Source organism: Engraulis encrasicolus, chromosome 22 (genome assembly GCF_034702125.1).
Source record: "Engraulis encrasicolus isolate BLACKSEA-1 chromosome 22, IST_EnEncr_1.0, whole genome shotgun sequence".
Taxonomy (NCBI): Eukaryota; Metazoa; Chordata; class Actinopteri; order Clupeiformes; family Engraulidae; genus Engraulis; species Engraulis encrasicolus.
This window is the reverse complement of record NC_085878.1, coordinates 21,978,103-22,003,149: the sequence shown is the minus strand read 5'-3', so window position 1 is coordinate 22,003,149 and position 25,047 is coordinate 21,978,103. Positions and strand designations below refer to the sequence as shown.

The following is a 25,047-nucleotide window of genomic DNA, read 5'->3' as shown; positions in this document are numbered from 1 at the left end:
TGTGGGAGTGTCATTTTAAGCAGTAAACCGAGGAGATAGAGATGATGTTGGAGGGCAGAGGAGATGGCATTGGTATGAAGAACAGTGCAGCATTGAGGTGCTGGTGGCGGTGATTTAGGGCAGGGCGCAACAGAACCCCAAGACTAGGGTTGCCACATTTCAGTGTTAAAAAAACCTGACAAAAACATTGATGCGCAAGCACGAATCATTAATGATGTGTTTATTCAATGGGGTAATATGAAGCTGACTGTGCATTATAAAAAATCGTGACAGTTCAGGAATTTACCCGGACAGACCATAAAAAGGGCAGTCATGGGTGAGCGGTTAGGGCGTCAGACTTGCATCCCAGAGGTTGCCGGTTCGACTCCCGACCCGCCAGGTTGGTGGGGGGAGTAATCAACCAGTGCTCTCCCCCATCCTCCTCCATGACTGAGGTACCCTGAGCATGGTAACGTCCCACCGCACTGCTCCCCATGGGGCGCCACTGAGGGCTGCCCCCTTGCACGGGTGAGGCATAAATGCAATTTCGTTGTGTGTGCAGTGTGCCCTTTTGTGCTGTGGAGTGCTGTGTCACAATGACAATGGGAGTTGGAGTTTCCCAATGGGCTTTCACTTTTCTTTCACAAAAACCGGGACAATCCAGGAAAAACCTGGGCGTGTGGCAACACTACCCAAGACAAAGACACTTTCCTGACCTCTTGCCCTCTAAAAAGATAAGATAGGATGACCCTTTATTGTCTTGGGCACTGAGAGTCTGAATTGCACAAATGTCACACATCAAAGCAATAGACAACACAAACATTAAACATGCAAGGATAGATAATTTGGCCCGCGAGATCATTTCAAATGTGTATTACAGTTGGAACTCATACGCCATTAATATATAGAAAATGTGACTTGAAGGCAAAATTTTGTACATCATAGTAATTTTGAGTGGCTCCAGACTAGTGTAGGCACATACTAGCACATATAAGTATATGATAGTATGAGTATGATGGGAACGTGTTATTTGCCCAGCGTTAAATCTACTGTATGCACAATTTCATAGTATATTGAATTCAGATTTTGATTTGGGCCCACTTTGAATTTGAGTTTGACACCCCTGGCCTATAGTGTACAAAACAGATGGGACAGAAACAGCCTTGTATTTAAAGTTTAATACAGGATCATATCATGATAAATACATTACATCAGCTCTAAGGTAATAATCAACGTATATGTAAAACTTCATTTCTGCTAAACATCTGCTGACATAACACGATACACACAAAACATACAGGGGAGTAAGCACAGAATATGCTACCGTGATGTAGAAACTGACCGAGGTTAAGGCTTGATAACGTTTAAGACTTTGGTCTGGTGGTATCCCTTGAAGACATACAAAAACTGACAGTGAAATCAGTTTGGCACTTCAGTTCAATTCTTGATATAAAAAAGTTCCACAGTACCGATTGGGGAAATATTAAAACAACAAAAAAGCACAATAAGAAAAACAAAAAGATTAAAATCAGAGTGTATAGTTTGCATAGTAACAGGAATTAAGAGTTCAGATGAAATGCATTTTTCTCAACAAAACAAGATGGCGTGCGCTTGAGACAACTGTTTCTGATTCAACAATTGTACCAACTAAAGGCTATACCTGTTCTGTTTCAGCAAGTATCCTGGTACAATATACTGTAGCAAAAGTATATCATCTACTCAGTGTACAACTACGTAGTGTCTTCGATTTGCTTTTATACATCTAAATAGACATGAAATGATGAACGGCAGTGCGTGCATTTAGCTCATAAACATTTGAAACATGTTATTGGCTCAAAACACAGGGTATGCATCACCATTACAATGCCATTATAGCTATCTTCAGTAGTCAATGCAGTTCTATGTTTGTCTGTTTTCACTGAAGTCACCATTTCATCTGAAATGCTGTACGGTGAGACTTTCTTCTGCATACTTCCACGTTAGTAAGGCTCAGCCTTTAGGCTCCGGTACAGGCAGCACGTGAATATCATTCCGATGACCTGTCATGGGAAGACACACGATTTAAGCATCAGTAAGTTACTTTTAAATTTGGTAGAGTTACGTAGGCCTATATATACACTTTATTAGCATCAGTGAAGAAACATGATCCGATGAATCTGAGGTCAGGATGACTGGTCAGGTACAGTTAATGGTTACTTATAAATGCAATCCATGACTCATCACTTCAGCTCATAGCCTCTTACTACAGATGGGGTCGCCAGCGGGCCTATTCACTATTTGCTGAAAATACTCAACTACATCATAACAACATTGCTATGACAGTACTGAGAGTAACAGATTAAGTAACAGATTAAGACACATTTCTGGTGACAGTAAGGTTATAACATAGGCTCTGCGCAACGTCATCAAGGAGCAAGTCAGTGACCATTTCAAAGTAGCCTGGTCTTTTCGTACCTTACCCTCGTACTAATTTCATTCGTACAGAGAGCCTGAATTGGTGAAATTCAGAAAGAATTACTGCTGTTAAATTTTGAAATGTGCATCTGATTTAACCCAAACGCTAATGTTTGGTCGTGGCATATAATCTGCTCATATGTAATAAGGCCACACCAATTTAATTCGTTGGTTCTCGGATTTTTTCAGGAAAAAGTTGAAGCGAGAGGGCGAAAAAATAAATAAATAAAAAAATTAGTCGTGTGGTTATACCACCTGTATATCAGCCTCACATGGACCTCCAAAGGAAGGTGCAAGACAGGCAAACACCTGGACATGGAGAAGGACAGTGTAGAAGGGAATTAAGGCAGCCAAATAGACCAGGCACAAAATTAGCTCACAGAACAATTATTATATTAATCTGGTTTGAATAAACTGAGATGATTCAACAGTTGAATAGTTGTTGTTTTTCTTTTTTGCTGCTATCCCACTCCACTAATTCCACTAAGAGCAATACTGTGTTTCACCGCTGCTACTGCTAACCCACAGGGGCTTCAACTTGCCATTGCATGTTTGTCTGTAAATGTTTGAATGTAACACGTTTCCTGATTCGCTAGTCGTAATCGGCATGTTGAATGGAGTGGTTTTATTGGTTCTCTACGTCACATGACCTCCAACTACTAAACAGACACCTCCCCGTTAATGAAAACATGCAGTCTTCGTTTTTTTTAGCGATTTCATTTTTTGGGGTATTGAAACTGATTTTTTTTTTTTCCATTTTGTTACAAAATACAAGAGGCGAATCCGAGAACCAACAAATTAAATTGGTGTGGCCATATCATCCTTCATCCCCCCCTCCCTCTAACCTGATTAGTTAGTTATCTGGCAACATGAGTTATCTGCTATCAGAAGACCCGAACCAGACATAACATGGAGGGAAAGGTAAACTGACTGGAACTTTACGAATGGCAAGGCCAAGCCAATTTGAAAGAGGACTTTCGTGTTTTTAAATGGCTGCTACAAGGAGTACTGTAGAGGTGTAGCTCAGCTGCCTCAGGCCTTGTAGTGAGCCTCGCTTCCCCACAGACATATAGAAATGTTACTGTTACTGTAATCCTATTATTTTTATTCATTATTAAGCGGGCTTGCGGAGCAAGAGCAGAGCTCTTGCAGAGCAAGGCCCGATTATAGTAATCTCTAAGTCCTGTTTATTAAGCGGGCTTGCGGAGCAAGAGCAGAGCTCTTGCAGAGCAAGGCCCGATTATAGTAATCTCTAAGTCCTGTTAATTATTTATTATTGGTTCTCTTGTGCAGGGGCAGCAAAAATAGAAAATGGATATCCTCCTAGGCCTTTCGAGATAGAGACACCGTTCAAACACTAAAACGACCGGCTCGGCTTAGAGATCGCGTATATTAATAGGCTTTTCCGTGTCTCTTGTCGTTTTCCCGTTTTTGGCGATTTTGTGAAAGCCTGGGTCTCCATTGAAAACCATGGTGGAACCTTCATGAACGACAGTTCCGCCACTCTAGAGATTAGAGTGTAGGAGGCTTTTTCGGTCATAAAACATCAACACTTTCACCTAGAAATTTAGTTGACGCGTTGTTAGCGAGCTCTATGGCATGTCTCCAAATTGTGAAAGTTTCATCTCCCAACTCCCAATACTTTTTAAATGGCAGGTTTGTAAAAAAAACAGGCCTGGCTCTATGGAGAATCCCAGTCTTTTGAAAAGTGCCTTTTTCAAGAGATCAGCGCATGTCCCACACGGAGGTCCATTTGTGCCTGAAAATTTTAACCTATAAACTTCATTCAAAGACTGTTAGAGAGATCACAAGCATGACTCCGATCTGTGAAAAGGACACGTGCCAACTCCTTTTAGTTTTTTTACAACGATGTTGTAAAGACAAAAAACTCATTCTCATTTTCTCCCCTGTTAAAGGCTCAATACTAACTGTCTTTCAGTCAATCACAACAGGTGCAGCCAGTGAAGGATTCCATTTCAACTGTCACTGTCTCAAGATTCCATTCTTAACGAGCAGGTGCGAGCAAGCATTCTAGAAGTCCATTGTTCAGCTCTGCAATGCAATGTAATATAGTCTTGCTGGACTATGCATGACAATTAACTGCTTGGCTTAGTGGTAATGCATGACCTGCATTAGATTGGAGGTTGAGGGTTCGAAACCCACAAGAAGCAATGTTGATTTTCTAAATTATATCATATGCAGCGTTCCTTGGCCGACTTAAAATGCCATACATGTATATCATTTAGTATGGATGGCAAATGTGCTGAATTACAGATATTGAGGTTGGGGGTTCGAAACCCAGTCAAAGCCATGTTGATTTTCAAAATTACATCATATGCAGTGTTCCTTGGCCAACTTAAAGTGCCATGTATGTCATTTAGTATGCATGGCAAATGTGCTGGATTACAGATATGGAGGTTGGGGGTTCGAATCCCAGTCAAAGCCATGTTGATTTTCAAAAGTATATCATATGCAGTGTTCCTTGGCCAACTTAAAATGCCATGTATGTCATTTAGTATGAATGGCAAATGTGCTGAATTAGGGATATGGGGGTTGGAGGTTCGAACCCCAGTCGAAGCCATGTTGATTTCCAAAATGATATCATATGCAGTGTTCCTTAGCCAACTTCAAATATCATGTATCGTATGTCATTTAATATCAATGGCAAAGGGGTTGGATTACAGATATGGAGGTTGTGAGTTCTAATCCCGCTCGAAGCCATGTCGATTTTCAAAATTATATCATATGCAGTGTTCCTTAGCCAACTTAAAATACCATGTATGTCATTTAGTATATCCCCAAAACGCAGAGCTACAGCACTTTCAAGATGGCTGAATCCAAGATGGCTGAATTGTTTGGCCCATGACTTCTGACTGGGTGGATGGATTTTTCCCAACATTTCTTTTAGCTTTGTTTTCTCAATAGTACTTTTTTTCATCTCTGCCCCAAAAGGCAAGCCCGCTTCCAGCATTTTCTGTGAGAATGCATTTCTAGTTGGTTCTCTTGTACAGGGACAGTAAAAATAGAAAATGGATCTCCTCCTAGGCCTTTCGAGATAGAGACACCGTTCAAACACTAAAACGACCGGCTCGGCTTGGAGATCGCGTTTCGTTATAGGCTTCTCCGTGTCTCTTGTCGTTTTCCCGTTTTTGGCGATTTAGTGAAAGCCTGGGTCCCCATTGGAAACAGTGGTGGAACCTCCATGAACCAAGGTTCCGCCACTCTAGAGATTAGAGTGTAGGAGGCTTTTTCGGTCATAAAACATCAACACTTTCACCTAGAAGTTTAGTTGACGCGTTGTTAGCGAGCTCTATGGGATGTCTCCAAATTGTGAAAGTTTCATCTCCCAACTCCCAATACTTTTTAAATGGCAGGTTTGTAAAAAAAACAGGCCTGGCTCTATGGAGAATCCCAGTCTTTTGAAAAGTGCATTTTTCAAGAGATCAGCGCATGTCCCACACGGAGGTCCATTTGTGCCTGAACCCTTTCACCTATAAACTTAATTCAAAGACTGTTAGAGAGATCACAAGCATGACTCCGATCTGTGAAAAGGACACGTGCCAACTCCTTTTAGTTTTTTTACAACGATGTTGTAAAGACAAAAAAACTCATTCTCATTTTCTCCCCTGTTAAAGGCTCAATACTAACTGTCTTTCAGTCAATCACAACAGGTGCAGCCAGTGAAGGATTCCATTTCAACTGTCACTGTCTCAAGATTCCATTCTTAACGAGCAGGTGCGAGCAAGCATTCTAGAAGCCTATTGTTCAGCTCTGCAATGCAATGTAATATAGTCTTGCTGGACTATGCATGATAATTAGCTGCTTGGCTTAGTGGTAATGCATGCTGCTGCATCAGAGATATGGAGGTTGAGGGTTCGAAACCCACACAAAGCCATGTTGATTTTCTAAATTATATCATATGCAGCGTTCCTTGGCCGACTTAAAATGCCATGTATATCATTTAGTATGTATGGCAAATGTGCTGAATTATAGATATTGAGGTTGGGGGTTCGAAACCCAGTCAAAGCCATGTTGATTTTCAAAATTACATCATATGCAGTGTTCCTTGGCCAAGTTAAAATGCCATGCATGTCATTTAGTATGCATGGCAAATGTGCTGGATTACAGATATGGAGGTTGGGGGTTCGAATCCCAGTCAAAGCCATGTTGACTTTCAAAATTATATCATATGCAGTGTTCCTTGGCCAACTTAAAATGCCATGTATGTCATTTAGTATGAATGGCAAATGTGCTGAATTAGGGATATGGGGGTTGGAGGTTCGAACCCCAGTCGAAGCCATGTTGATTTTCAAAATGATATCATATGCAGTGTTCCTTAGCCAACTTCAAATATCATGTATTGTATGTCATTTAATATCAATGGCAAAGGGGTTGGATTACAGATATGGAGGTTGTGAGTTCGAATCCCGCTCGAAGCCATGTTGATTTTCAAAATTATATCATATGCAGTGTTCCTTAGCCAACTTAAAATACCATGTATGTCATTTAGTATATCCCCAAAACGCAGAGCTACAACACTTTCAAGATGGCTGAATCCAAGATGGCTGAATTGTTTGGCCCATAACTTCTGACTGGGTGGATGGAGTTTTTCCAAGATTTATTTCAGCTTTGTTTTCTCAATAGTACTTTGTTTCATCTCTGCCCCAAAAGGCAAGCCCGCTTCCAGCATTTTCTGTGAGAATGCATTTCTAGTTTATCTACTGTAATCCTACAATTATTATTACTACAGTATATGGTACTTCCCACCACATACAGAGCAGTAGCTCACTTGGTCTTCACACTTCTCATTTATCATGCATTAATCATTATAATAATAATGATGCCATCACTTTTAACAGAAAATTGTTACTGTTGTAATCTTACATCAATGTTATAAAACTCCCAACATGGAATGTGCACTTACTTGGACACATGCTATGCCCACTCCAACAGCACCTATGATCTTTAGATGGTCCAGGATGAAGTTTTCTAGCTTTGTTATACAGCCACCCTTCAAGCAAAAATACAGGTAAATGGCATGTTAGTTTTTTTCTTACACAAAAACACATTTTTGTTTGTGTCATTGGCTTAATGGTTGTCTAGGAGAAGGAAAGTTACAGGTTTGAATCCCATATCATTTATCATGGCTGAAGTGCCCCTGGGCGAGCAACGCATCTAACCTCACATCGCTCCATACCAGGGACTGTCTCCATATCTCCTTTACCTAAATAAGTGGTCGCTTCGGATAAAGGCAGCACTGACGGTGACTGTATAATGCAGTAGTTCTCAACCTTTTTTGAAGAAACCCCCCCTTGTCCTCATCAAAAGCCTCCCAACGCCCCTTTGACATCATCATAAGACTGACAACGCCCCCCTTAGTATTGAAAAATTAAATGGACTAATGCCCCCCATGGCAACTAATCACCGCCCCTCTCAGCTGTATCCTTCTTAATGCCCCCCGAGAGCTCTCCAACACCCCCTGGGGGGCTGTACCGCCCCTGTTGAGAAACACGAGTGTAATGTAATGCAGCTTTCCCATTTCCCAGTCCGGCCACATCATTTCCTATCCATATCCACCTAACTGTTCAACAACGAAGGCTCAAAGATATAGATCCTATTCAGACGTATGCAAATATTCTTGTAAATACATACAGTACATTTGGGACATTTGTTTACACATACATTGACTTTTATGGAGTTTTTAACTCCCTAAACTGAGTTTTTAATGGAGATTTCTAAAACGCTCTTGTCACAATGGTGTTTCTTTAACCACATGCTGTGTTTACATGCAAATGTATTTTTAAAAATCTTTTTAGAAGGTCATTTCAAGTGAAAAACAACGAATATAAAAGAAAAAAAAGAAAAAGGTCGTAAAAGAATTTCACCTCAACCTTGTAGATATTTGAGGGGTGGTCTCTCTTGCCGCATTTATCAGTGATGGTCTTGCAGCAGCTGTCGGGCACCACTCGGCCCTCAGCCTCCCCTGTCTTGATCCAATTGCTCTCAACCCAGTCTGAAGAACTGTTGCTGCCACAGCATTTGAACTGCAACCACACGACAGGCCGGGAAAAGAAATAATTAATAATTAAGATTAACTTAACAACAATTAAGACAAACTTTATTCCAAATGGAATTTAACTAAACAAAAATGCAAAAAGTGGAAGACAGCATAAAGGGTATTGCTGATCACTAACTCAAACCAAATATTTTTATAGCATTTAATACAACTGTACTGATACTGCTTCAAAATGGCCCCCAACCCCACATATTACAAATGTCCAAACTTTCATCTGTCTATATATCTGTCTCACCTCTTGTTGTAGTTTATTCACGGCCTCTGTGACGTGCTCATCGCCTTTCACGTTGTATTTCTGCGTCATGGTCTCCTTCAGGTTTTCCTTTAGTTCTGTGTTCAGCTGTCAACGATAAAAGTCATTTTATTTATAGTTTTATAATTATGCACAACAGTTCCATATGCTGTAGATGGTTGTAACTTTGTGTGGAATAAGATGGATATAGGTTAGATGTCAGTGGTCTAGTGCAGGCAGGGTCCCACTCCCTACATAGTCCATGCAGACAACAGCGAGGGGATTTTCCTAAATGTTAAACATCAGACTGATGAGGCACACAACCCATCATCGCTGTGTGTTGTCAATCAAGTATGGTCAAGAAGAGTGACAAAAGGACAGGGTGCAGTTCTGTGCCTGTAAAACAGGGGGAGCTGCAGTTCAGCCTTTCAAGTGTGAAATTATTATTAAAGCGTATTTGACTAGTAAAAATGCTATAAATAATATCCACTAGTTAGTTCTCTAACTAGAAGCCTATTTCGTTCTCTATGTAGTTGAAATGTTAAACAATTTAAAATTGTATGTTCTATAATGATCAAATCTCCCTGCTTGCAACTAGTGACAACATACACTGCCGATCAAATGTTTTAGAACATCCTAATTCTTCCAGTTATTTATATGGATATGAATGGTACAAAGGCCTACTGAATAGCCAGAGGTTAAAAAAGGATGGATTTCCCATTGAGCTGGGCAGAGCAGTGAAAGCCAAGCAACCTGTATCACACATTTATAGCTTAGGAATACAAGTTTTAATCAATGTTTATACTGACATTATTTTGGCAGGGAACATGACATGACTGCATGGAACCATTTCAAAGCTCCGTACAGGACCAGTGTAGAACGAGAGAGACTGGATAAGATAATCTCTGGTAAAACTGCTACTCTCTATAATGGTGGCTAAACTTACAGTCAAAAGTTTAGAACACATTATTGTCCATTCTGTATAGCTGCCATGTAATATGATGTGTTGTCTATGAATTCATTCAATGATACAGTCAGGGCTGGATTAAGGCGGCCCCTAGGGTCCAGGCGCTGTAGGCCCCCATCGAGGAGAAATTCAGTGACAACTGATGGCATCGTAATTCTGAACCAGAAATAACACATTTGCCAACTAGTGACAACATGAAAAAAATAATTGTTCAGTGTGGTACTTTCGGAATTCTGCAGTAAATGTTGCTTTGGCCAAGTGGGGCCCCCAGGCAGGTGGGGCCCATAGGCTGCAGCCTTATCTTGCCTGTGCCTTAATCCAGCCCTGCATACAATACATCCAAACACGTACCTGCTGGTAGTAGACGTAGGCCAAGACACCAGCCAGGACTTCAAGCAGGAAAATAAAGAGCAGCAAAGCAAAGTACTACAAAACAAACAAGCAAACAAACAAACAAACAAACAAAAACAAAGTTAAAATGATGCTTTCTTTTAGCACACGTGCACAGAGGCAAAAACTGGGAAACGATCTGTGTTTGTCTACACAAGTCTACATTTAAAGGAGACAATGCACACTTACTTTTTACAATTTATTACATTTAATTTGATGCTAACCAACATTGATATTAAAATCCAAAGAGTCGTACACAAATATATATCTCGATTCTGCCCGTGTGCAAAAAAGCCACATGACGTATCAAAAATATTGACAGAGAATAACAAAGTACACACACACTTGTCAATGTGTTTTCCAGCTAAACAGTGCATCAAGACTTTGACTCAGTTACAGAGAAATGCCATTACTAAGATTAAAGAAATACAAGTGCAGGATATGCCTTCAATATGAGTCAGAGCTGATGATAGCCTGCCCAGGCCAGCTGCTATTAGAGGGAGGTGTGTGTGTGTGTGTGTGAGAGAGAGAGAGAGAGAGAGAGAGAGAGAGAGAGAGAGAGAGAGAGAGAGAGAGAGAGAGAGAGAGAGAGAGAGAGAGAGAGGGAGGGAGGGAGGGAGGGAGAGAGAGAGAGAGAGAGGGAGGGAGAGAGGGAGGGAGAGAGAGTGTGGTAGGAGGGAAAGGAGCTGAGTCAGGTCTTTGTAATGGTATTGAAGTATTGCCTTTGCCCAGCCCATATAAATCACAGCTGAGGAGGTGTGTGTGTGTGTGTGTGTGTGTGTGTGTGTGTGTGTGTGTGTGTGTGTGTGTGTGTGTGTGTGTGTGTGTGTGTGTGTGTGTGTGTGTGTGGGGTAGGAGTGAGGTGGGTGGGGGTCTACCACTGCTCTGCTCCCTCACTCCCTCAGCTCAACCACCTGTTTCAGCTGAACAGACATGGAGGCACTCACACACACACACACACACACACACACACACACACACACACACACACACACACACACACACACACACACACACACACACACACACACTCTCTCTCTCTCTCATACATGTACGTCCCTCTCCTCTCTCTCAGACCCTCTCTCTCTCTACGTCCCTCTCCCTCTCCCTCTCTCTCCAACTCCAACACACACACACACACACACACACACACACACACACACACACACACACACACACACACACACACACACACACACACACACACACACACACACACACACACACACAGACTTCGACTGCTGCATACCACTGCAAGCATGGGCATGTCTTTGCTTAGATGACCTCCCCCCTCTGTGCCTATCTCAGTTCAAATTTCAGACACAACACTGTGGTTTACTGAATAAGATATAAAAGCAAGACATTCTGGGGCTGCCCCAAAAGAGACTGGATTTTGAACAGTCCCTTCTTAATATCCAGAGCATTGCAAATTATAAAAGATTACAAAAAAGCTTTGACCACTTATACTTACAGACAGCCAACCGATATCCTTCATTGCAAATACCACTCCATGACCATTACTGGCCGCGCTGGTTTTATTTGTTTCCCCGTTTTTTGACTACATTTTTAAAAGTTAAGTTTCTAATTTCTGACCTGTTATATTTTTTCTAACTACTTATTCAAAGAGCATTCTCGTGTCATATTCCTTAGAAGTGCAGCTGTGTATTTAAATATCTCAGTTTCCACATTCATCTACACTGGCATTTCCCAAGACACTCTTTCACACAGTGTTCTATTCTTTTAGCGCCAAGAAGTCTGATACTGCAGATACCAAGATACTGCATCTCCAGTCTTGGCACCGCATGGTACGACAAAGACTTCTCAGTTCTGAGGTGATTTTTTTTTTAATGCAGTCGAAGGCTTAAGTTTCTTGTAATGGTAGAAGGATCTTCAGTATGTGGGGTTTATACTTTCAGATTATGTGTAATATTTTCCAACATGATTTTATATCAGTTTTAAATCAGTATCAGCTATCCTGCCAAGAGTGGAAGAAGCAGCATACAGGACTGAGGCCTTCTCTTTTCATGCTTATACCCAATTACTGACACATACGTACGTACGTACACGCGCGCGCGCACACACACACACACACACACACACACACACACACACACACACACACACACACACACACACACACACACACACACACACACACACACACACACACACACACGCCCCCAGTATGCTAAAAATGATTGGCTTTTTGTAACGTACAAAAAGATTCACAAATCGAGATAGAATAATGGCAAAGTTGGTGTGTGTGTGTGCATGTATTAGTCTTATTACCAGCCTCAGAAGCCCCTTCTGTTCCTTGAAGGTGGCACAGCATCCCAGTACTCCGGTGATCATGACAATGATGCCGGCCACGATGAGGATGTAGGCAGAGATAGCATAGATCCTGGAGGACAGCAGGCTGATGTAGTCACTCTTCTCCGCTATTGTCCAGATGCCCACTGCCATCACAGCCCCCCCGGCCAGCTGAGCGGTTTAAAAACAAATCACATCTGTGTTACCCAAAGTACATGTACAGTAGCAGTACAGTACAGTACAGTAGGTTATTCCAAATGCCTCAGAGTATTAGTGGGCAGAGCTATGTCATACATTCATTTTCGTCCTGGGTACGTATTTTACATTCCATTCCATTATACTTATCTGACGCTTATATCCAACGAGACTTACAGTTATTTACAGGGTATTGGTTACAGTCCCTGGAGCAGTATGGGGTTAGGTGCCTTGCTCAAGGGCACCTCAGCCATGGGGGGGGTGAAAGGTTGAGATTCAAACCTGCAACCCTCTGATCTAAAGCCTATCTCCTTAACGATTAGACTACAGCTGCCCCAAGCTTATCTAGATCTGGAAGAACTGAGAATAGACTTTGGTACAAAATTCAAAGTCGCATCACAGGCACAGGCTGCTAGCCTGAGCGAAAGCTGAGTGTTGACTCCGTCAAACAGTCTGGCGAAAGCTAAGAGGAATCCGTCTCCATGGAGATTGGGAGATGGTCTGAGCTTATTCATTGGAGTTCCGAATTAAAATTAAAATTAAAATTGTACTTTATTAGCATGACTGTTACTATATAGTGTTGCAAAAGCATACAAATAACAAGACAAAAGTGTGAATAGTGTTACCTTTACCAATCAGTAATGGACTCTGCGGGTGAGTTCTGCGTCACCACTCTCAACTGTTTGCTGATTGGCAGAACAGTGAGCGAACCGAGCTAAGACGGTTTCGCCAGACTATGTGCAGAGCCAAAATTTTTGGGTGGTGGAAGTACATAGGATGGCATCGCCAGGCTACCAGGCTGCCAGTCTTCCAGTATCTCTTCTAGACGTCCTTGTGCAGATGCACTTTCTTTCCAAACAAAGCCAAGCTGCATTAGCAAACCGCCCTGTCTGTCTGGCCTTACTTTGCGACACTGTTGCTCACTCTGTCCTACTCTGCATGTCTGATATAGGTACAGTATATCCTCTGCTCTATACACGTGTAGATAAAATAGAGTGAAACTCTAAACCCTTCCCCTAAGGTAGACACAATCAGGGCTCTAAATTAACTTTTTGATCACCACCAGCCAAAATGGCGAGTAGATGTTGATCTCTTACTAGCCAAACATACACTCACAAATGGGTCCAAAGTGGTTGGTAAGTTGGTCTTTTCTACCTGCCAAACTGAAATTTCACCACCATTAGGCCGGTTGACTGGTGTTAACTTAGAGCACTGGAAACAATCCGGAGGGTTCAGACCAGGGCATACTCATAGTGCACTGAGCCACACAGTGGGAGCACTTTACTCACCCAGAAGAGGAAATTGAAGGTGAAGAGCAGGTACTTCAGGCAGATGGTCCCACATGTCTCCTTCTTCTCCTCGTACGCCCCCATTCTAAAAAAAAGGAGAGAAAGAACATGGCCTTTTTAGTCGCTTTGTGGAGAGCCCCTGTTATAACCGTATTCATTGTCACCAATATTGTAACGAACAAGTCGTAATCTGTTAATTTAGGCTCTCGGTAATGTCATAGCAATGTTGTTATGATAGTTGAGTCTTTCCAGTATAGAGTGAACGGGTCTCCTAGGGGCCCCATCTGCACAAAGAGGCTACTTCACCAAGAGAAAACTGTATAAAACTTCAAAACAGAGAGAAGCCAAAGACACCAAAATTACAGGACTTGACAAAAAGCGTTTGGGCGATGACATAATTATAGTCTGATGCATTGTTCTTTTCACTGCTGGAATAGAGGATTTCTTAAGATCCTTGTCTGTTATTTGTCTGTTTAATTTAAGTAAAAAAAAACATGCAGCCTCAGTGATTTAGAGTCCATTGCCGATGGCTTGGGCCAAAACGCATCTGTGAAGAACATGGTCTAAATAAATACATAATGAGGATTCACTTTTTTTTTTTTAAACTTAAGCTTGCTTTTTTTGTTGCACAGAACACCATTTCCGTCATGCTGGTAGTTCAGCTTGCCTGTTCTTATCAGTCTGTTTGCCATTTCCCTGAGTCATGAATGGAGCTGGCAGTGTGAATAGGGAGTGGCAGTGATACAGCATTACTAAAGGAATTTTTTTGAGCAATGATACTACAAGATTTAATTTGTATAGTTTATCACTACACCACTTTTAATCAGAGAATGAGAACTTGGATCAGCATTTTCTCAATCATTTTATCGGATAATTAGGAGCCAATCATGCCGTTGCCCAGCAACGTTGCTCAAAAAGCGGTCAAGTGTTTCATCACCTTCAAGAGTGGAGTTCTGGCACTGTATCACCACCAACTGAGGCGTTTCAATGTTTCACTTCAGGTGGCACAACTGTCTCAGCTGATCTAAAGTGCCTTTTTTTTAGAGCTCAATACGATCAGATGATTCAGAGATGGCTGGATGAAATTTAGAGCTGAATTTTTAACTTTCTGAACTGGTAATACATGCCTCTGGTCACCAATTAAATGTATTGGCACACATGCCTCACAAAAAGTGTGTGACTGATGATTACATCCAACCAACAATTTTTTAGGTGTGGTGCTGACCATGTTTTCAAAGATTTCCTTTGGGTTTAGAGCCTCAGTATCGGTTTTGAAAGAGCAATGTCTGACCTCATCTGCACACAGGGGGAAAAAAAAGCTACTCTAGCCAAAGCTGTGAACTGGCTGGCCTTGAGGCAGCAAGAGACTGGGTAACGCTTTGTGTGTCAGTGTAAAAACATCTCATCATGCCCCACTGGGTTTGCTTTTTGTGTGAGGGAGGCAACAGTCTGGCAATGGTGTGAATCACAGGCTTGCCAGACAAGACAGTGGATCCACAGACTATAAAGGGCCATTTTAGGGTTCCACTTCGGAATACCTGAGTTGGCAAGGCAACAAAATGATGACATCTTCTGACAACTCATGTTTGTGTGGTTACGGAGTAGACACAGAGTATAACATTCAGAATCCATTCGAATCTCGTTCTACTTCTTCATTCTCATTTATTAGTAGAAAGTAAATAATCCCATGAGCGCATCTTGAAAAAGGCACACATACTTAGATGGTATTCCTGGACCATTTTTAATAGATCCATCTTGGACGACACCAATGACTGTACATTCTAATTTAACACCATTGCATCTGCATGGCAGTCTGTAAATAGCAATGGCAGCTGCGGCCTGATTGTTAGACAGGTGGTCTGGGGATCTAGGGTCACTGGTTTGATTTGAGCAAAGGAATACAGTGACTAGATGAGGTGAGAAAAAAACTTTTCGGCACCCTTATCCACATAAGTAGTTCTACTTTTCAGGAAAGCATTTAGCTCTATCAATGTTGCTGTATCTACAGCAGCAGTGAGCAGCCTTGAGGGTTGAGGCCAGTCATAACTGTCTTTGAATGTCATTGGGTTGACTAACTATTGAAATTAGACTCTTGGTTAGTGCCAGTTCCATGTAGTGTATAGTATGCAATCTGAGCATCCACAATCCTTTACCACACTTCATAAATGACGCCTATAAATCTGTACCACTGTCTGAAATGATGTTATGATGAAGATAATAAATGTTAGAGCAGTTGACAATAAAAATCTGTTTTGCAAAATGCCTGGTTTTGAAAGGGCCATCCAGATTGACAGAACTCACTCTGACCTCACTCTGCCTGTGTTTAGCCTAAAGTAACCTTGTAGTGGGTCTTCTCCCCATCTGGCCTCTCAAGGCTGCCTGGTTCTCTCACCTATCTGTTAGTTACATGCCCCTCCTCTGCCATTTGGTTGTCAATTCAAAACAAACAAAAGCTTTATTGTGCGAATGCCTCATTAATCCTGTGTTTACAAAGTCACTGTCGGGTCAAGACTATGAAATAAATCAGCTGTCACATACTGAAAAGTGACACTGATGTAGCCTAGACGCTGTATAAAACAGGTGTTGTGAGATGGACATTTTCTGAAATGTTTGGGGACAACTCTGCCCTACAAAGCAAAGTGTCAGCGCATAGCTCCAAACTGAGTGAAATGACTTTACAATTATTCTGTTGTCCAGCCTAAGTAGTTCCAGGTAGATTTTTGACATGCGGCTGTTAAGTTACTCTATACTACTACATTTTTTGCAGATTAATCATTTTATGAATCTTTTACGCACTTTTACGCAACAACGCAGTTAGGCTACTGCCTTTTTGATTTGTAGAGCAGAACTGACATAGCCTAGTCTCGAATTAAGTTATCAAGTATGCATGTGCATTAGACTGTCCTTCAAAAGTAGACTGCAAAGGCCAACTTACGAGAGGATAAAAAACCTACACTGTCAGCTCCACAATTCTAACCCTAAATCAATGCAGTGAAACATCCGTGCTCCATCTAATGGTCCATGGTGCACCAGACTATCCTACAATTTTGAGAAAATACTTTTCAAGGGTCCCGACCTAGACAAACCTGTATCTGACTGTTCGTACGAATTGATTGTTTAAGTGTAATGTCCTGTTGCCATATCCGAGGGCCAATCCACGCAACAAGGTGCTTTACCATATGCGGAATTCCGCAAGGTGAGCTCATTTTATATAGCCGCAAGACAAAGGGAGTGAGTTTCCCTTGAATGATTAGTATTGACGAAATGAAAAACAATCGGTCCCGAATTCTGTTACTGTTCACATTTGTAAAGATAGTGTGTCACTGCATTTGAACAATAAACAGGAGAACATTGGTTAAGCCACGAAACAAATGAAACTGCACTTGTTCCGGCGGCTGTACACGCTACTACAATGTAACAACCCAATCTTAGAAAAGGAAAGAAAGCGCAATCCTACCTGCAAGATGTTCAACAAGTTCTTCAAAGAATCTAACACTGTCCGCGTTGGAAGAGAGGATGGGGACCACCTTTATTTCGATCACACGTTTCTGATCAAAACGGTTTTTGGTGTTTTCCCCCTGTAGTTTGGACCGCGACCAACAATGTCGGAGAGACTCCACCCTTTTACCTCTGTGATGGTCTGCCGAGAGGGTTGAGCTCGTCTGGTGTACAACAGCGGTACTGCACTATGGGAAAGACCCCTGGGGGCATACAAAATACATCTTATTGCTCTGCCAGATGTTTGATGCCGCTCTTACCGCACTCTGGGGTATTTTACGCACAGCGGCTGGCTATGATGGTGTGGGTTTGTCACCAGTCTGGCAGCAAGACATGTCGCATAATTTACGAATACGAATACGAATAGTGATTGTCCACAGAGTGAATATTTGTCTTCAGTTTCACCACAGACATAGCCTAGGCCTACAAACATTTAAAGGGACACTGTGCAGGAAATGGTCAAAAAGGTACTGCAACTATGCTGCTCATTGAAACTGGGCTGCCTATGGCCAAATGTGATCTTTACATGAAAGTTTACTAAGAAATAAACAAATATTTTCTAGTATGGTCCAAGTACAGTAATTTTTGCTGCTGAAAATGGCTATTTTTGGAAATTCAAAATGGTGGACTATGGAGAGGATCCCCTTTTTCATGTATGAAAAGTGCAATTTTTCCAGTCATAATGAATACTTAGAATTTGATGCTGGTGGTAAGTATTCATGAAAAAGGTAACATTCGTGAATGGGCAGCATGAATTCTGGAAATAAAAAACTCAAAATCTCACACCGTGTCCCTTTAAAGACAATAATCCCACAAAACACAATCAAGCATTCAAACACTGCACCTGTACAAAGCAGAAGAGGAGGACAGGTTATTATAAAAGTACATTTAAATATTAGGTGAATATACAAAATGTACATTAGCACTCAGTAGCGTGTTTAAAAGAATAAAATAGCTGAGCTGATTAATAATATATGATTATATAATGAGTAGGCCTACAACGACAAATAGAATACATAACAAGAACAATTAGGCTAAAGAGCAGGGGAGAGGTTGATTACGTGTAAAAACCTGTATTATTAATCACCCTTATTCCTGTAGGGACAAAACAAATCTTTAAAATGTTTTTAACGGCGTTGGGAACCCTAAAACGCCTCCCAGAGGATAGGAGCACAAATTCACAGTGGAGCGGATGGGAGGGGTCATTTATGATTTTCCTTGTTTTGTTTAAAATCTGTTCATCATCATACATCATTTTGCTGCTTTCCTATGATCTTTGAGGCCTTGATTTTCCTTGTTTTGTTTAAAATCTGTTCATCATACATCATTTTGCTGCTTTCCTATGATCTTTGAGGCCATATTCCACGTTATCATAGGCTATTAAATGATTCAACTCTTTCAATTTGTCAAATAGTCATAATTACAACACCAAATCATTTACTATCTAAGGCTCTAATTTCTTTTCGCATAATTAGTCAAGGAATAATGTCGTGGAAATGATCTGTAGCCTGTATGCAATTAAGAACTGGCAACTCTTATTCAAAAAAAGAAAATGGTTAGTTATTTTCCCCCCAAAAAATTCTGTGAATCTAACCCTCCCCAAGGCATTGTATTGCATTCTCCTATGTACTGTAGGCCAAAAGTGTGGGATCGCCTTCTAATTTAATTTATTCTCTTTATTTTTGTGGCTATTTACAGAACATAGAACATTTTTAGGCAGGGCATCAAAACTGTGCATGAACACATGCATAATTATGTGTTTGAAAAATAAATTAAAAGATGAAAAAAATAAACAAAAATATTAAAAAATGCTAAACAGTGATGTCAACGCAGCAAACCTGAGCGCCTCACACGTTTCAACAAGCTTATTTTTCTGTCTATTTTCAAGTAAATACACCCAGTTAGTCAAGTCAATCTTAATTCATACAGGCAATACTTTCTTGATCTGATAATAGATCACTTGGTCAAACATAGCTAGTTTTCTAGGTTAAACAGTGGTACAAAAACTAAAAGTAAAAGTGAAAAACCATGCCACAGATTCACTCCAACACACGTTTGACCTCTCCAAGTAACTGGCTCTGACTCAATATCATATCAAGAAAATGTCTGTAAAATGCCTGTATTAGCAAGTGTTTAAAATGAGGTTTTAGGTCTCAAAACTCTAGTTCCACAATGGTTATTGGAGGACTTTAACGTTAAATTAAGGTCGACATGACTGACTGGGCATTTTTACTCGAAAATAGACAAAAAATAACGTATTGAAATGTGTGAGGCCGTCAGTTGTGCCGTGTTGACATCATTACATTACATTACATTACACTGCACTTAGCTGACGCTTTCGTTTTATTCAAAGCGACTTACAACTATTATTCAGGGTATTGGTTACAGTCCCTGGAGCAATGTGGGGTTAGGTGCCTTGCTCAAGGGCACTTCAGCCATGGATGGAGTGGTCAGGGGGGATTCGAACCGGCAACCCCAAGATTGAAAGACCAACTCTCTAACCACTAGGCAATGGCTGCCACATCAGGTGGATAGACAGCTGACATTGCTGTTGGACAACAGCTAGAATGATATTTTTTGGTGAACACATAATTCTACATGTGTTCATGCACAGTTTTGATGACCTCCATGAAAACACACACTGAAAATCTAAGAAAATAAAGAGAATGCATAAATGAGAAGGTGGCCTGTACTGTATATAGTTGAATGTGCCACCTATATTCCACTGAACTAGTTCACCCCACTTGCTCAACGACAGAATAGATACCAGCTTTCTTTTTAAACATGTACATGTATGCCTCACATCCTTCATTTAGAGTTACAGACCAACTGTGAGGCAACAGTGCAAAAATAGGTCGGAGTCTTAAGTAGCCTAGTTGCCAGACACGATGCTGTCTGCCTCCTAGCCTCACCACTGGCCACAGTGCTGGGGGCAGGGATGGTTAATCATTCCATCGGCCCATGGGCCAGACAACAAGAAAGCTCCCCTACAATGGGTGTTGCTATTTTACAAAACAATTCAGGGTTTTAGGCCAGGCGTGAAGAATATATGTTGTCTGGAGGGTGCAGGGTTGTCCCCAGAGAAAATGTGAAAATACAGTTGTCAAATCTGTGATTTTAACACAATATGAGAATGCAATTATAGAGGCTAGAGCTTCAGAACCCCTTTCTCTTGGGCCCGAGCCCAGTTAGGCCTGTGCAGTAATCTGCCCCTGGCAGGATATGATATTTGTACAGTAGGCTACATGGGTTGCTGACTCCCCCAAAATGTGTAACATTCATTTTCACACCAGTTCAGAGAGCAGACCACCCACAGTCCTCCTAGGCCAGGAATTGCAGCCTGCCATCAACATCATTTGTCACAAGTGGTAATCATGCACAAGCACTGTGCCTTTGTTTTACTGGGTATAGGAAACCAAAAGACCTATGTATTAAGAAGATAATACCATAGTCCCTATAAACGTTCTTGACTAACTGCTTTTGTTCAGCACTCCTCTTTTGTAAATACAGCAGACAGCTTACTGACAAACTTCACTGGACTTGAGAGGTGCAGTATCTTTATAAGTTGCAAACATTGTAGTTTGGCTCGGCTCGTTTCTTGCTTTGGTCAAAGCTGATTTTTCATTATCATCTCTGCCCCCTTCCTCAAGCTAATCTGCCGAGTTTTGTCATGTGTTTAAACAGAGTCCATGTGTTTATTTATTTACTTTCCTGTGTATGTCATATTGCATTAACGAAAGTAGCACTCAAGTAGGGACACAAGCCAAGACAGACAAAAGTGTAACACTGGTTTAATTGACAAAACCTGTGATATGCTTGGAAGTATAGCAGAGGTTTGGGTGTATATACACATTTATACACACATACAAAAACAATACACGCACAAAGATAAAATAAAATCAATAACCAAAACATACACACACAACTTGAAGGCACAGGTGTAACAGGCAGTGGCCTAGCTAGCCAGTATGGTACCTGCAGAGACAGCACATTTAGCCAGTGGCAAAGCAGGTCGAAGAGCCCTGAGCCCTTTGATGGCCAGGGGAGTATTCCCAGAACCTGTCAGAGTCGTAGTAAACCAGGTTCAGTTAACCTTGAGGTAGTGCTAAATCATCCAATAGAAGAGCCTGGAGTGTCCATTTACTGAACTAAATGACATCTGTGGGCTATCTATTAGCAGGTTTACCACTGAACCTGTAGGTTAACTTAGCCAGGTTTATCACTGAACCATGTTCTCTTGGAATACTCCTCAGGAAATGTGTAATTTAGCCTCACACATGAACCCTAAGCTCTTCTTGAGTATACACAGTCTCGGTTTGAGTCAGAGTCAACTACGGAGTCATATATATTATATATATAAATGTTGTGTAACAGTCTTTATGGTTGTGGTCATGATGGGGAGACAGTACATGAGTGAGAATACAAAAAAAATAAACATTTATGTCTTAAGACAGTGAGATAAGAGTATTCTTTTTATTTAACTTAGGTGACTATGTGATCATTACATGTGTGGCAAAACACTTGCAATGGAGTGTCTTAAAAGGTAAGCCTGTATGCTTTGGGAAAAACATAGTCATCAGAGGGGGCCACAGGGCCATAGAGGCACTTCATCAGAGGGGGTTAATGTGGGGCTAATAAAGGAAACAGCCTGCCATGGTCTCCTTACTTCACCAAGTAGCTGATCTACTTGTCTTCAGTGCTCATTACGCCCAGCTGAGTCTGAGCTGGTTGGATCACATCTGTGGCAGGGTATTTTACTTTCTTGAGTAACTTGGCTCTCTCCAGATAAATGGGTTCTGCCTTGGCAAAGCTTTGCGAAACCACATACATTTTGGCGAGAACCAGGTTAGGGATTGACGCCTCTACACTTAAATCCTCAGTAAACTTAAATACAAGACTCACTTGTAAGTGCCTCAGACTACCAAGAGTTGTTTGTTTTCAAGACGCATTTGGAAGATATACTTAAGGTACTTAAAATACAGTCAGGTGAGGCAGCAAAAGCAACAGACAACACTGATGATAAAACTGCAGACTCTTGGGAGATGATCCTGCCTAACAACCACACAATCTTTCTTTTTGTAAAACAGTAACTGGAGGGAATAAAACACTTTGTGGAGAGAGTCTACATCATTAGTGCATGTACAGTTTACACATATTTTTTTTCTCTTTTTTTTTGTTCATATAAAAGCAAACATAAACAGTCTTTTCCATTAAACAATGAAGGCACAGTTGGATGCAGTCATTGCACAGCATGGGGGGCAACGAGGCCACATTAGAACATCTCGTTCTTCCAGTTAAAATACCCATAAAACCCTGCTTCTGTGTTGGGAGAATAAAAATTATAATAATAACAATATAAAAACCCTCCCAACTGTAAAAACGCAAGATTTTCTTGACCTTTGTGTGCACATGGACATAAAGAGTAGAGTTTTTTTTTTAAAGCCGTGGATGGTTAGTAAAGCGAAGTGGTGAGAAAGCACCCTTTTTAAGTAAAAAACAAACAAAAACAACAAATTTACACTGTACATTAAACACACATAGATCAAAGGATGCTAAACTGGTTGGTTGGTTGGTTGGAGGGTGTTGCCATTCAGAGAGCTAAACTTTTAACTGGTGCGAAAACAGGAAGCCTGTTGAAGAGTAGATGATTCTCAGGAGTGATGTGGGCTGGGATGGAGTGGCAATGGGTCGGGCTGAAGTGCCACGGAGAACTCTTTTACAGAACTCCTCTGACACGGAGTGTTCCGTTTCAGAACTTATCTGCCGCGGAGCATTCTCTTTTAGAACTGATCTGACAACAGGTCACATAGCCTCTGTGATACCGTGTCCCGGCTAGTTCTTAAGGTGAGACGATACATCTACAGGACACAACAAAGACAAAAACAAAACAAAAAACAAACAGAAAAAACAAAACAATAAACAAAAAACAGAGACAAGATAAAGAAAACTTGTGAACTACAAATCAAACAGCATTGCAAAACAAAAAGGCAGTTTTCTTTTTGGAATGTAGGACGTTACATTTGCCTTCTTTAAAAAAATACTTTTGTACTTGCTATAAGTACATCTCTTACATGAACCGCCATCAGGATTTCACATGCAACAAAATACAAACGATAAACCCATGGCAAATGCCAAGATACCATATCATGGGTTGATCCTAGGGTGTTTTTGCCATAAAACTTAGCGGAATTAGGGCAGGGTGAGCGAGAGGTTGGCCTACCTGTGCTTGCATGTTGGGCTCCAGTCGCAGTAGACAGCCCACCTGAGTGGTTTTTGTGTGGATGACTCCAGCGCCCACAAAGTTGGAGGGATTAGGATCCACTCCATCCAGCAGAGCCACGCCAAAACCAATGATCTGCAGAGCAAACATGGCACACCAGTAATTATTAAGCGAAGATTAGAGTTTTAGCCCTGATTAGTTTTAGTTTAGTTTTGAAAAAGTTATGCTATGAAGCTTTATTCAAATGAGCAATGGCAAAACCACACTAGTCCAGTACATTTGTCAATCTTACCTTGGCTTTGGTGACTTCTGTGTCCATGGAATGCTTGGCTTTGAAGATCTTTTGGACCTCCTGCTGTGGGCTGATGAAAGGCAAAAAAAAATACAAAGACCCAGTTAAAATCTTGACGTGCAGACAGTTGTAACATTTGTAATGCGTATATACACCAATCTTGAAGTCAAATTTACTACCATTTAATACCTTTTTTCACTACCTTTAGATCATTTTTACAACAATCACGGCAATTCGTTGCGAGTGTTAACAGGACATTTTTTGCAAAAAGCGCCCGAAAGGGAGAAGTGCAGCGGGACGGTACCATCCTCAGGGTACCTCAGTCATGGAGGACAATGAGGGAGAGCACACTGATGAACTACTCTACCCACCAACCAGGCGGGTCGGGAGTCAAACCGACAACTTTTGGGCTAGAGTCTAACGTCACCATTTAATTTTTAATCAAAATGCTACAAGTGAAAAAAAATAATGGCTCGTTTTTTTCAAAAAATAAAATGTACTACTTTTAAGGCCATTACATTTTCCCTTTTGAATTTATCAACTTTTAATACTTTTTAAAAGCCTGCGGACACCCTGCAACAGTTTTGTGACATTTAGTAATATTGTGTTAAGTAGGATGATGGCTAAATGTGTAGCAATGTCATGTTATTAAAAAGTCCAGTGTGTAATTGTAGTAGTTTATTTCCAAATCCTACAGTATGCTGCCCTATTGACAACATGATCCCTGGAAATACTAAACATTTCGCAAGCTACCTTTAATACCAAGGATATAAACTCACGCGCTAAGTTGTTTCCATCGCTGGAAGAAGTCTTGAGATGTCATTTCTGTCTGCTGAAAGAACTTGTTGAGGGTGATTGGCAGCTTGACTGCAATATTCTGAAGGGTGCCGCCATATCTGGTGTAAACATGAGAAGAACATGTCAATGTATTCGAAGCCCACATGGTCAAAGTGAAGAGTCATTCAGAAGAACAGTCCTCCCTCAGCCCACAGCACAGTAGCCCTCTAAACGTAACATCTTATAAATGTGACATTTTAATAAGACCAGTTACACAATAATGTAAATATATGATAATATAATGTAAATATTTTGTGTATCACTTCTGGGAGGGATGATAATCGTGCAAACAAATACTGCAAGACAAA

General features: G+C 41.1%; 2 protein-coding genes across 4 annotated transcripts in view; both read right to left on the bottom strand.

The window, feature by feature from the left end:
• Nucleotides 1-1,137: 1,137 nt before the first annotated feature.
• On the bottom strand, nt 1,138-17,596 carry LOC134439010 (CD151 antigen-like). Of its 2 annotated transcripts, none has more exons than XM_063188805.1 (8): nt 17,350-17,596; nt 13,893-13,977; nt 12,388-12,579; nt 10,060-10,134; nt 8,745-8,849; nt 8,319-8,477; nt 7,358-7,444; nt 1,138-2,018 (listed from the first exon to the last, which is right to left on the bottom strand). In XM_063188805.1, exons 2-8 carry the CDS (start codon nt 13,974-13,976, stop codon nt 1,959-1,961), a joined length of 762 nt encoding a protein of 253 aa, XP_063044875.1. In that variant the 5' UTR covers nt 13,977; nt 17,350-17,596; the 3' UTR covers nt 1,138-1,958. The 2 variants fall into 2 exon arrangements, with proteins under 2 accessions (XP_063044875.1, XP_063044876.1); XM_063188806.1 differs by having other exon boundaries at nt 8,325-8,477; nt 17,350-17,531.
• A 3,568-nt stretch (nt 17,597-21,164) lies between these two features.
• Nucleotides 21,165-25,047, bottom strand: part of LOC134438833 (AP-2 complex subunit alpha-2) — a 35,395-nt gene continuing 31,512 nt past the window's right edge. For both annotated transcript variants that reach the window (XM_063188514.1, XM_063188515.1), the window contains 4 exons: nt 24,682-24,798; nt 23,903-23,972; nt 23,611-23,745; nt 21,165-23,248 (listed from right to left, as the gene is read on the bottom strand). In XM_063188514.1, the coding sequence (XP_063044584.1) occupies nt 23,171-23,248; nt 23,611-23,745; nt 23,903-23,972; nt 24,682-24,798 (400 nt within the window). In that variant the 3' untranslated portion in view covers nt 21,165-23,170. The remainder of the gene's footprint in view (nt 23,249-23,610; nt 23,746-23,902; nt 23,973-24,681; nt 24,799-25,047) is intronic.

What these genes read in the sequence shown, in the direction of transcription:
- LOC134439010 (XM_063188805.1), bottom strand. Translation starts at nt 13,976, where the DNA reads ATGGGGGCGTACGAGGAGAAGAAGGAGACATGTGGGACCATCTGCCTG. An exon ending in CCTTCAATTTCCTCTTCTGG is followed by an intron (nt 12,580 to 13,892) that starts GTGAGTAAAGTG and finishes TAAACCGCTCAG; the next exon opens with CTGGCCGGGGGGGCTGTGAT. An exon ending in AGAAGGGGCTTCTGAGGCTG is followed by an intron (nt 10,135 to 12,387) that starts GTAATAAGACTA and finishes TTTGTTTTGTAG; the next exon opens with TACTTTGCTTTGCTGCTCTT.